General features: G+C 38.8%; 1 protein-coding gene across 2 annotated transcripts in view; it reads left to right on the top strand.

The window, feature by feature from the left end:
* Positions 1-12,193, top strand: part of G3BP1 (G3BP stress granule assembly factor 1) — a 38,610-nt gene that overhangs the window by 278 nt on the left and 26,139 nt on the right. The window contains exons 1-2 of one of the 2 annotated variants that reach the window (XM_049647954.1): positions 375-457; positions 10,824-10,936. In XM_049647954.1, coding sequence (XP_049503911.1) covers positions 10,842-10,936 — 95 coding nt within the window. In that variant the 5' untranslated portion in view covers positions 375-457; positions 10,824-10,841. Of the gene's footprint in view, positions 1-374; positions 458-10,823; positions 10,937-12,193 lie in introns of those variants that run through there. The other variant, XM_049647953.1, reaches the window with a different exon arrangement.

Here is a 12,193-nt window from a genome sequence, read left to right as displayed (position 1 = left end):
GGTCGGCGCGCGTGGCCGTGTCCGCGGCCGCCTCGTGCGCGTGCCACGCCCAACGGCCGCGCGGGGCGAGAGCGAGCCGCGGCCGCCGCCCGGGCTCCAGAGCGATCTCGGGGGCCTGGGGCCTCGCGCGGCGGTCTCTCCGGCCTTTCCCGCCCGCCGCCTCCCTCCCGCGCGCCCGCAGAGCCTTCCCTCCCCTGGCGAGGGGCTCCAGTTTGGCCCGGACCCGAGGAGGCTTTTATTTTGGGGCGGGGCGACACGAAAGCGCGATGAGGGTTTTTCGACTCGGGAAGCAGAAGTGCAGCGCTTCGGCTTCGCAGGGAGTTAAAGGGGGAGCAGCGAATGCATGGATAGTGAGAGGAGATAATAACCCTTGTGTTTTCTAAGCCCCCACTGTGTGCCAGGCACTGTGCTGAGCAACTTGTGTGGCTCTCATGCGCTCCCACGAGGATCCGAGGAGGTAGGTGCGGGGATTTGCCCTATGGCAGTGGATTCGGTGGGCCCGCGGTGGAGAGGCGTGCTCAAAGGCACACAGACGGTAAGAGGCAGGTGCTGGTTGGAACCCGCGGGCTGTCTGACTCCTAGTCCCGCAGCCTCCTTTCGTCCTTGTGCCAGCGCCCTGCGCGGCTCCAGGGCGCCGCTGTCCCCGGAGCCCTGGTCCCTGGGGGCAGCATCAGCCTGGCGAGGCCAACTGCTGCGAAGAGTGCATTGGCGTTTGTACTGGAGCCACTTGTGGGCTTCAGGGAGACGCGGGTTGGAAGTGAGATTATGACAAAGGACACGAGAGGCTTTGGGCTTTCCTTTCTACGTGTATTCGCACGGAGGGACGTGCCGCCCTCCACGCTTCCGGAAAAAGGATAGAATCGAATGAATACGTGCGAATGAACGTGGACGGTGTTCCTCCTCGGATTTGATACTGGTGGTGGGAAAGTCCCGCCAGCAGCCAGTTAGGCTCCGAAATTGGTCTAGACCTTGAAACCTTTTTCTTGTCTTCACCGGGGCAGGCTTTTGAGAAGGACCTTCGGGAGGATCGCTTAACTTCCTCGTTTTGTAGTTGGAGAAAATGCGAGTCAGAGCGATGAGTTTCACATCTCGCCCGCCTGCGTGGGTTGAAATGCGAAGTTGGGACGGAAAGGATGGTGCCCAGTTACAACATAAATTTAACCACTGGAGCTTATTATGCTAGGTGAATTACGGGTGATTGAGAGGTGTTGGAAGTCTTGCCCTTAACGCCAGTCGGGACCTGGCAGTCGGGATCTTCTGCGGATGAAAGCCTCTCTGCATTCAGTTCATGTATTGAGCGTTTCCTGTTAGGTTCCTGTCTGTATGCTGCAAATACAGAAGACACCTTCAAAGACGAGTATAGGTTTGCGATATTTAAAAGGCAGTATGCACCTTGGCTTAATAAAATAGTTGTAGGTCCAGGGGCGCCTGGATGGCTGTTGGTTAAGTGCCCGACTGGACTTGGGCTCAGGTCACGATCTGTTGGTGAGTTGGAGTTCCCCCTCGGGCTCTCTGCGCTGACGGTGCAGAGCCTGCTTGGGATTCTCTCTCTCCCTCTCTGCTCCTCCCCTGCTCGTCCTCACTTTCTCTCTAACTAAACTTAAAAAATATAGTTGTAGGTTCAGATCATTACTTGACATCACAAATATCTCTACTTGAGAGAAAAAAACTACAATAAAAGTTTTGCGACTAGCTCTTGTGAATTAATTTTGCTTGGAATGGCTTTCAGCCTTCCTTCAGAGCTTTTAGGATTGGTCTTTAAAGAATTTTTTTGTAGTAGGAGGGAATACATAATTTACATCCTTGTTAGGAAATTAAGAAACTACAAAGAATCAATATTTGTAAGTGTTTCCATTTCCCAGTACTTTCCATGTTTGTTAACAGAAAGTAGCAATAGATAAATCAAAATACTGTATGGCCAAGTTTTTTGTTGATGTTGCCATAAATAACAGATTGCTTTAGAATGTAACATTGTTTTACTTAGAACTGGCCTTCTCATGTAGCCATTTTAGTTACCTTTATTTAGTTGGGGTTGCCTATTGAGTTAGCATTAGGTTTCAAATGTTAAAACATGACATAGAAACTGTTAATTTTTTAATTCCAGCTGGTGGTATCACTGCTGGGAGTAGAATATATCAGAATGAAATATCCTTATGCATTGAGAGAAACTTTTGTTTCTCTTTCAAGTATTTCTTAACCTGTTCTTTGCCTCAGGCGAATGGTTATCAGTTGGTCAGGAATATGAAAACGGAGGTATTTTACAGATTGGTAGCCTGGTTGATCTCTTGTGCGTGCGTTTATTAGGAACAAACGAAGCAAATTGTGATAATACAAGGCTGGTGAGCCTCCCTTCTTCCCAGCCAAGTCACGTTACTTTTGTTATTAAATCCTGTGTGTCTAAGCTCTTGTGCTTCTAACTGATAGAAAAGTAGGCACTTCTTTGTTCTTTAACTCACATTCAGTTTGCTGTTCTCAGCTGACAGTCTGCTAAGGGTGCATCAGAAGATTTGGTAATGTTTGTTGCTGACCTACTTGCGGTCGTTTTTTCTTTTTTCTTTCCTTGTAATTTACATTATTATTTTGTTCTTTTAGTACTTTGCATAGAAAGTAAAGGGTAGAGGTTAGTTTTAAATTTTTACAGGTTCATGCCTTAAACTTAAATTTTTATAGGTTTATGAATTGTATGTGGTTCTTAGGATGGTTGGGGCAATGTTAAAAGATGAAATTTAATATAAAGCCTGAATTTGTGACCAAAACCAATTTTTTCTTTTTGCCAGTTTAATTACCTCCTTGATCGTTCAACATTTTGTAATTAGGTTGTTTTTTTTTTTTAATGATATTTCAGAATTCACACATGCATTGTGTGTTCTTTTGCAAAGAGAATTGTCAGAGTAAGTAGGTTTAAAAACTGCTTTCCCCCCCTCCCCTGGCTAGTCAGTTAATAGCTAGTAGGAAAAACCTTTAGTTGCAACACTGCCCTTCCAGCCATGTAGTTAAATTTAGATTCAGCAACTGTAATCTCACTTGTAGTTGCTGATCACACTGGTGGTTAACTAGGTTTATTATGTTTTTCAAATCTTAAAAATCACCTGTTTATTTTTTTTTAAGTATCCTTGGACACCCTGTTTGGCCTGGGTGGGGAAAGCTGAATTGCAAGCCAGGTGATAATGGTGAAGAGCCAGGGTTAATCTGCACATGAAGAGTGGCCTTTATAAAACAAAGTAATTAAAACATTTTTCTCACAGATTGTGGCCTTAGTGTCTTCAGATGAATTGATTTCCCCTTTCATCCTCTGGCAGTTTGTCATGTTGTACTATTGTTCAGCTGCTCAGCTTGTTGTATTTCAGGTATTTAAAAAAGTAAATGCTAGAGATGGTTCAGAGAAAGTGGCTTCCTAGATGGGGCACACTGCAACTCTGGGGATGTTAAATGGCTACTTAACAGCATCATTGTGTATTTGTATAGCCCTTTATATATTCTAAAAGTGCTTTTACATGTCTTAGTAGTCTTATGTTTTTACTTACAAAGGGTATTGAGGCTCTGAAACCCAAAAAGTTGTCTGTTTTGTAAAGCTTATATGTCTAGCAGTGAACTGTAGAGTGTAGCTATTTCCTTATTCAGAAAAGTTTGTAGGATTCAGAATCTGGAGTCCAAAACCTTTTCAGCCTTTTTTAGGTTATGACTCAGGTATACCCTGTGTTCATGGACTCTCTGAGCCTGCTCTGTGATTTGTGAAATCTAAAGGATGGGAAATTCATGTTTTCAGGAATTTCATAGATGAGGCAGTAGTGTTAACCATAAAGTGTTTTTTCACCTCACTGAGAAAGAATGTAGACTGTTGCCCAATTATAAGTCCAGCCGATTAGCTTTTAACTTTGGAGTGGGGAATGGATGGATATTAAAAAACCAAGAAAAGCTAGTAAATTGTTAGGTTTTTTCAGTTCGTTTTGAAGTTTTTCTCTTTTGAGAAAACTTGAGTTTGAGATAGCTAGAAATTGATGTTGAATAAAATACTATTAACGAAATGATTGCCCTTAGATTTCCTTAGTTTTTCCACTAACGTCCTTTATCTGTTCCAGGATCCAATCTAAGATAACACATTGCAGTCTCTTGAGTCTCTCTCTGATCTGTCACAGTTTCTTTTCTTTCTTTGTCTTTTATGACCTTGACACTTGATCTAAATTTGGGTACACTTGGTGTTATAGGTAGACTGAGGTTATGGATTTGGGGGAAGAATACAGAGGTGACTTAGCCTTCTTATCACATCAAGGAGTACATAATGTACTGGTTGAATTTAACCTTGGTCGATTAAGTGGTGTCTACCAGGTTAGGATTTTTCCCCTTGTTTTCTTTGTTAAAAACCAGTCCCCAAGGAAGAGGAGGATCAGAATTTGTGGACATAAATTAGCTATGTATTAAAGCTATTATTGTAATTACTAAATATTTGGGGGGGGGGAGACACTTCAAAGTTATGCTAATATATGTTAGCATATATTAGCTATGTTTCTTAAAGGTTTCTTAAGCATATGTTAATATGTTTCTATGTTTCTTAGCATATGTTAATATGTTTCTTTAAAGATTCCTTATAGTGTTTATTACTGGATCTTGCTTGTGGCTGTTATCTTAGTGTAATGGTGATTCTTTATTTCCTTTGTTCCCTCTGTTTGAAATTCTTCTGTAAGGCAGCTTTGTCTCCTTCCCCCTTTATTTTTTTATTGACTTTATTTTCTTACTCATTAAATTTTGTATTTAGGCATTTATTTTTGTTACTATGGAGCCATGGATATTTTATTCTTTGGTTTGTAATCCAATGTTATCTAAGTTATTTTTGCTTTTTTACTTACTGCTCAAATTGGTGCAGTTTTGGCTCTTGTGTCCTTTTAACATTCCCCTGAGGTTTTTTTGTTTTTAAACATTTTCATTTTTTTAAAAAAATTTTTTAATTGTTTTTGAGAGAGGGAGAGACAGAGCTCAAGCAGGGGAGGGGCAGAGAGAGGGAGACACAGAATCTGAAGCAGGCTCCAGGCTCTGAGCTGTCAGCACAGAGCCCCGAGAGGGGCTCGAACTCACGAACCGAGAGATCATCACCTGAGCCGAAGTCGGATGCTTAACTGATTGAGCCACCCCTTAAAGCATTTTCTTTATTTACCAGTAGTTCAGGCTCACCTTGTATTTTGCCTTTCCCAGCCCTAAAGTCAACCATTTCTCCAAGGAACTATCAGGAAGAATTAAAGGGAGGTGACAGGTGGTAAACGTGTAGAGTTTAGAAAACAGATTGAACAGTAGATCCCGTGATGGTGATACTGCTCTTGCTATGAGTACAGACATTGGCTTTTGTATTAAAGTTTCTCTGGTTTTGGGAAAACATTTTGGTTTCTCTTAATGCCTTAATTTCAAATGTTTGAATACATAGCATAACCTTGCTACAAAATTTATGATAATTTAATATATATTCATATTAGTGCACACAAACCCTTGGTGTTTTTTTCTTAGTGTTTTTGATAAATTATTAAGATAGGGCAAAAAGACGACTTAAACGTCCTAGTACTTAGAATTGACAGTTAACAATTTGCATCACTTTTTTAAGTAGGACTCCTTGTTTTTCTTTTCTTTTCTTTCTCTCTCTCTCTGTCTCTCTCTCTGTCTCTCTCTCTCTCTTTGTCTCTTTCTTTCCTTATTTAGAGAGAGCTTGGGGGTGGAGGGGCAAGGAGAGGGGGAGAGAGAATCCCAAGCAGGCATGGAGCTTCATACCATGAACTGTAGATCATGACCTGAGCTGAAATCAAAGAGATGGAAGCTTTACCAACTGAGCCCCCCCAGGTGCCCCCTATGTTTTCTAGAATTTTTATGTAAGCTGTATCATACAATATGTGCTTGTGAAAAAAGTTATATTCTGTAAATACACCACAATGTTATCCATTCACCTGTTGATGGATGTTTGGTTGGTTTCCAGCTTTAGGGTGTTACAAATAAAGCTTTCTAAGAAACTGACAAACTTTTCTTAAGTGGTTGCACCACTTGACGCTCCCACCAGCAGAATTTTGAGTATATCCTGAGAGTTTCTGTATATCCTGGCCAACCTTGGTCAGCATTTATTTTGGTCGTTCTGACAGGTGTAGTGGTACCTTACTGTGGTTTTAATTTGCATTTCTTTGATTACTAAGGATGTTTAGCATTTTTCATGGGCTCATTTGGCATTCAAATAATTTCTTTGGTGGAGTGTTTTTTCATATCTTTTGCTCATATTTTATGGGATTGTTATTCGGTTATGAGAGTTCTTATAGATAACAAGTTTTCCTATCAGATATATGCTTTGAAATATTTATCCCCCAGTCTAGCTCGTGTTTTCATTCTCGTAAAGGGGCTTGCAGGGCAGAAAGTTTTAATTTAACAGAATCTACAGTATCAGTGTTCATATAGATTATGTTTTCAGTGTAACTAGAATCTTTGCTCAACCCAAGGTCATGCAGATTTTATAGTTCTAGATTTTACATAAAACCATTTCGAGTAAACTTCATGTGGTGCGTGAAATGAGGTTCATTTTTTCCAATGTATGGATATGCAATTCTTCCACCATTTGTTGAACAGAGTATCCTTTTTCTACCGAATTATCTGCATTTATGTTAAAAATCCCAGTTGTCCCTTTATATGTGGGTATATTTCTTAGCTATTTTGTTCTATGGATCTATTTGTCTGTTTTTACTTCCAGACTATTTTAAAAATAAATATACCAATGCTCTATTCTTTCCATGTCCTTGCAAATGGCAAGATTTCATTCCTTTTGATGGCTGATAATGTTCCATTTTGTGTGTGTGTGTGTATGTGTTTGCACACACCACATCCTTATCCATTCATTAGTCGATGGACATTTGGGCTCTTTCCATAATTTTTTTTTATTTTTATTTTTTTTATTTTGAAAAAGTTTATTGTATATATTTTTTGAGAGAGCGTGTGTGTGCCCACGCAAGTAAGGGAAGGGCAGAGGGAGAGGGAGGGAGAGAACGCTAAGCAGGCTCCACGCTCAGTGCAGGCCCCACAAGGCGCTTAACCAGCTGAGCCACCCACGTACCCTGGCTCTTTCCCTTATTCTGAGTGAAATAAGTCAGAGACAAATATCGTATGATTTCGTTCAAATGTGAAATTTAAGAAACAAAACAGATGAACATAGGGGAAGGAAAAATAAGATGAAAGCAGAGGGAAGCAAACCATAAGAGACTTTTAACTATAGAGAACAAACTGAGGATTGATGGAGGGAGGTGGGTGGGGGATGGTCTAAATGGGTGATGGGCATTAAGGAGGGCACTTGTTGGGATGAGTACTGGGTGTTATGTAAGTGATGAATCATGAAAATACACTTCTGAAATGAATACTACACTATATGTTAACTAACTTGAATTTAAATTAAATCTTGGAAGAAAAAAACTGGAAATGACTGCAGAATACAAATCATGATAAAAACAAAAACAGATGAAGGAAACCAAAAGGGTAGATTGGAGTAAGAGTTATCATAGGTGATGAAGTTATTCCAAAGTACCTCATTTGCAGTCAGACTATAGTTTAAAGCATAAATTAGATAATCAGTTATGCTCCTATGGGTGTATTTTTAAAATTAATTCTACCAAGTAAAAGCATCTGTTTATATAAACTAAATATCAACAGTTGATGACATAGTTATAGTAAGATTTTTACATATAAGCAGAATAATTTGAATGGTTTTCTTGTCCAAATGGAATTTCTGCTGGGATACTCCATGTATCAGGCTAATTTTTAGGCCTTAAATATTAAAAGAAAATCTGATCCAATGGAAGTAACAAATACTTCAAAGTTAGGACTAAAGTATTTATTGTGTACTGTATATGACAGCATAATGTTAATAAAGCTTTTCATAAGTAGAAAAGTACTATGAACAATATCTAATGTTTTGTGTATACTAAAAACACTTTTAAAAGTTTAAAAGCTATTATACAGTACATATTCAGCAACTGACTTTTCATTTTAACATTGTTTTTGAGATCTATTTCATGCTGACTTTGACCACTATAAATAGGATGACTTTATGTCTTGGTTTCCTAGGGACAGCCCTAATTCACTCCAGTTAACCTGGCATAATTATAAATAGTACTGCTTTTCAATCTTGTCAGTGCCCCATGTGATTATCTTAGATACAGTGTTTGAATGATTTGTATAAACTGCACCCTAATCCATTTCCTGTTTGACAGATAACATAGGTTATTTGTGTTATGTTTCAGAAATAGGGTGGCAGTTAATTTCTCGCTTTATCTCTTGTGCCTATGGGTGTTTCTCTTGTGTATGTGTCTAGAAAAGAATTGCTGGATTCATTGGAGCATTGTTGATTTTATTAGATAACTTCTCCACTGTGGTGGCAGCCATTGACATTTCTTCAGCTTTGCCGGTTCTCTTTTCCCAACTTCTTGACAGTGTTGAACATTGACTGATATTTTAATATTTCAGGGGATCTTCTGTGAGAAGTGATAGGTTTTAATTTGCATTTTATTGGTTACTTAGTTTATCATTTCTTGCCCATTTACTTTCCTGAGAATTGGCTCTTCCATTTCCTTTGCCTGTTTTTCTCTTGGGTTATTCTTTATTTTAGTGATTTGTATGAGAGTTCCATATGCATTCTTACGCAGATCATAGGATATTTTGCTCTTTTGACTTTGCCTAGAGTAAGCCCTTCCATTAAAAATTCAGGTGGAAGGGCGCTTGGGTGGCTCAGTCAGTTAAGCATCTGACTTCAGCTCAGGTCATGGTCTCACAGCTCATGAGTTCAAGCCCCGCGTTGGGCTCTATGCTGACAGCTCAGAGCCTGGAGCCTGCTTTGGATTCTGTGTCTCCCTCTCTCTGACTCTGTCTCTCTCTTCTCTGTCTCTGTCTCAAAAGGAAATAAAAACATTAAAAAAAATTTTTTTTAAGTGTAGTTGATCTGGTTTACATCAGATCATAGTAATAGTACCATAGTAATGGGAAATCTTAAAACTTGAAAACCACAAGTTATATGACGTGATCTCACGTCCAACTGTAACTTTGAAGTTCTGAAGAATTTAGGATCAGTAAGAACATCTGAAATTATCTTCTTTTTTTTTTTTTTTTTTTTTTTGTTTGACTATGATCCAGGGAAAAATATAGCAATTTCTCATTCTGGTTTAGTCTAAGTATATTTGTTTAAGACCTAGGATCCAAATTCTTTTTACTGATACTCTAGTAACCATGCCTACAGGTAAACTACTCTCCAGTATGACTAGGAAGGTATTCTGTATTGATCTAGTACCTGTAATCTGGGGAAAATGTGGACTGGCCTTGAACTAATTTCTTCGGTTTCAGTGAAACAGGTAGTAAATTGGACAGATATTCAAGAATAACGCAGGGGTGCCTGTGTGACTGAGTTGAGTGTCTGTCTCTAGGTTTTGGCTCAGTTCATGATCTCACATTCTGCGAGTTTGAGCCCCATGCCCAGCTCTGTGTAGACAGCTTTGGAACCTGCTTGGGATTCTCTCTCTGCCCCTTCCCTGCTCGTGTGCCCATGTGCGCATGCGCGCGCTCTCTCTCTCTTAAAATAAACTTTTTAAGATAAAAGGATAATGCAGATGCACTAGATGAAGATAAACATATGTCCACAAATTGTTCAGGAATTAACCAATCAAATTGTTTTGCCTGTCCTTTGAGAAAACTGAAATAAAATGTCTTGCCTTTTTTACTGTAATTGATCTGTACATATGTGTTTGCCTGTATGCTTAATTTGAGGATGATTTTATTCCTCAAATGAAAAGTTGGATTATCTCCTACCAGATATTTTTCCCAAAAAGTTTTATTTTGATAACAATAATTGAGGACTTAGTGTTTGCTGCCTTTCTTAATACTCAAAAGATATTAACTTTGTCATTGTGAGGACTTTGAGGTGGTAGATAATTTTTTTGAGTAAAAAAAACATTTTGTTAGCTCACCCTTTTTCAGATTATATTTGGTTTCATCATGAAATGAACTAAGCATAGCATTTTTAGATTTTTATGGTTTCTCTTAAAGGTACTAGAAGTTTTCCCTGATACTGACTAAAAATGTGATCACATGTGCCTCCTGTATGTCAGAGCTATATTTATCACCCTTGAATCTAGTATTGCAACAAATAAGAATGTGCTTGTAATCTTAGAAGTGGAACACTCTTAATTGGGTTTAGAAATTTAGAGAGGGGTGCCTGGGTGGCTCAGTCGGTTAAGGGTCCGACTTTGGCTCAGGTCATGATCTCACAGTTCGTGAGTTCGAGCCCTGCGTCAGGCTCTGTGCTTACCGCGCGGAGCCTGGAGCCCAGTTTGAGTTCTAGGTCTCCCTGTCTCACTGCCCTTCCTCTGCTCACACTCTGTCTCTCCCTCAGAAATAAACATTAATTCATCAGGCTCTGACAACTCAGAGCCTGGAGCCTGCTGCGGATTCTGTGTCTCCCTCTCTCTGCCTCTACCCCACTTGCACTTTGTCTCTCTCTCAAAACATCAAAATAAACATTAAAAAAAATTCAGAGAGATTATGATAAGGTACATGCTGGAAATATGTACCTTTGAAGTTCTTATAATCATTTTAAAGAAACTAATTTTTGAGAATAATAATGAATTCATCAGATTACAATAAACTTGAATAAAAATCTAACCTGGTCTGTGGGGGTTTTATTCTTATGCTTATTTTTTAAAACCAAGAATTGCTAAAGTGTCTTGTCTTTGAGTTGGTTTTAGCTAAATAATTCAGTTTTTTCCCCTGCCATTTTTCCCCTGTGTACTTGATCTTTCAAGTTGAACATCTTCAACATTTTTTTCCAGGTTGAATTGACCAAAGCAATGGTTATGGAGAAGCCTAGTCCCCTGCTGGTCGGGCGGGAATTTGTGAGGCAGTATTACACGCTGCTGAACCAGGCCCCAGACATGCTACACAGGTAAAACTTTTTTTTTTTTTTTAACCATGCATGATCTAATGTTTTTTAGTATGTAGCTACTTATCCTTCAGAGTCTTGTCATGCACTTTGTAGACTTGTTGCATAATATGTGCTTTGTACATAACAGCCAATAAATGATGGCTATTAAAATTAAATTTTTAAGTAGAATATACAAGTATAAACAAATTAGACTAAGTCACCTAAACTTACACATTGTCAGAAAAATCATGGCTGAAAATATAAAAATATGGTATTTATGCTTTTGTTTCTGTTTTTTATGGTGTTTTTTGGTGAATCATGAATATTTTGTAAGAATGTATCGAAGACTATTCCTACAGTAACATTTTTGTGTCCATGTGCTTTTAAAAATTAGGGTAACTTGGAAATGTGGTATAGGCTTGTAAATTAACAGTTTATGAAATAAACACAAAAAGCTCTAGTAAAACCATGTTTACAATTTTTCTTTGTATATGCAAACATTTTTAACATACTGTCTTTTAGTTTTTCACTTGATAATTTGGGGTCATCTCATAAGGGTAGTACATGTATCATATTAATTTTAGTATTCATGTATTTTTTATTTTATAGAGATATATAGCATCTTTTAATCCCCAGTGGTGAATTTGTTGGTTGCTTCCATTATTTCTTCTTACAAACAGTCCAGCATTATACAAAGCTATAAATATACAAGTTGATTTATAGACTTGTTAGAATAATTTCTTACAGATGCCAAAATGTGTGTTTGCTGGACCAGACTATTTCCCTCGTTACTTTGACCAGCTTGCATATTGGATATCACGTCCTTATTGGGTGAAAAAGAAAATTTATAAATTTGAGTCCTTGTTGTGAAAATGGAAAATATATATATTTTTGAGAATTTACAATTTTCTGCTTTCACCTGTTTCCTATTGATCTTTACTAAAACCTTTTAGTAAGACATTATTAGGTACTTAACTTTATTTTGCAGGTAAGGATGTAAGCTGTTAAAAATTTGCTGGTGTTGGGGTGCCTGGGTGGCTCATTCGGTTAAGCACCTTTGGCTCAGGTCATGATCTTGTGGTTCATGAGTTCTAGGCCAGCGTCAGGCCCTGTGCTGACAACTCAGAGCCTGGAGCCTGCTTCACAGATTGTGTATCTCCTCTCTCTGCCCCTCCCCGTCTCATTCTCTCTCCCTCTCTCTCTCTCTCTCTCTCTCTCTCTTTCTCTCTCTCTCTCAAAAATAAATAGAAAATTAAAAACAAATCTGGTGTTGACATG

Source organism: Panthera uncia (assembly GCF_023721935.1).
Source record: "Panthera uncia isolate 11264 chromosome A1 unlocalized genomic scaffold, Puncia_PCG_1.0 HiC_scaffold_17, whole genome shotgun sequence".
Taxonomy (NCBI): Eukaryota; Metazoa; Chordata; class Mammalia; order Carnivora; family Felidae; genus Panthera; species Panthera uncia.
This window is presented reverse-complemented; position numbering and strand designations above follow the sequence as displayed.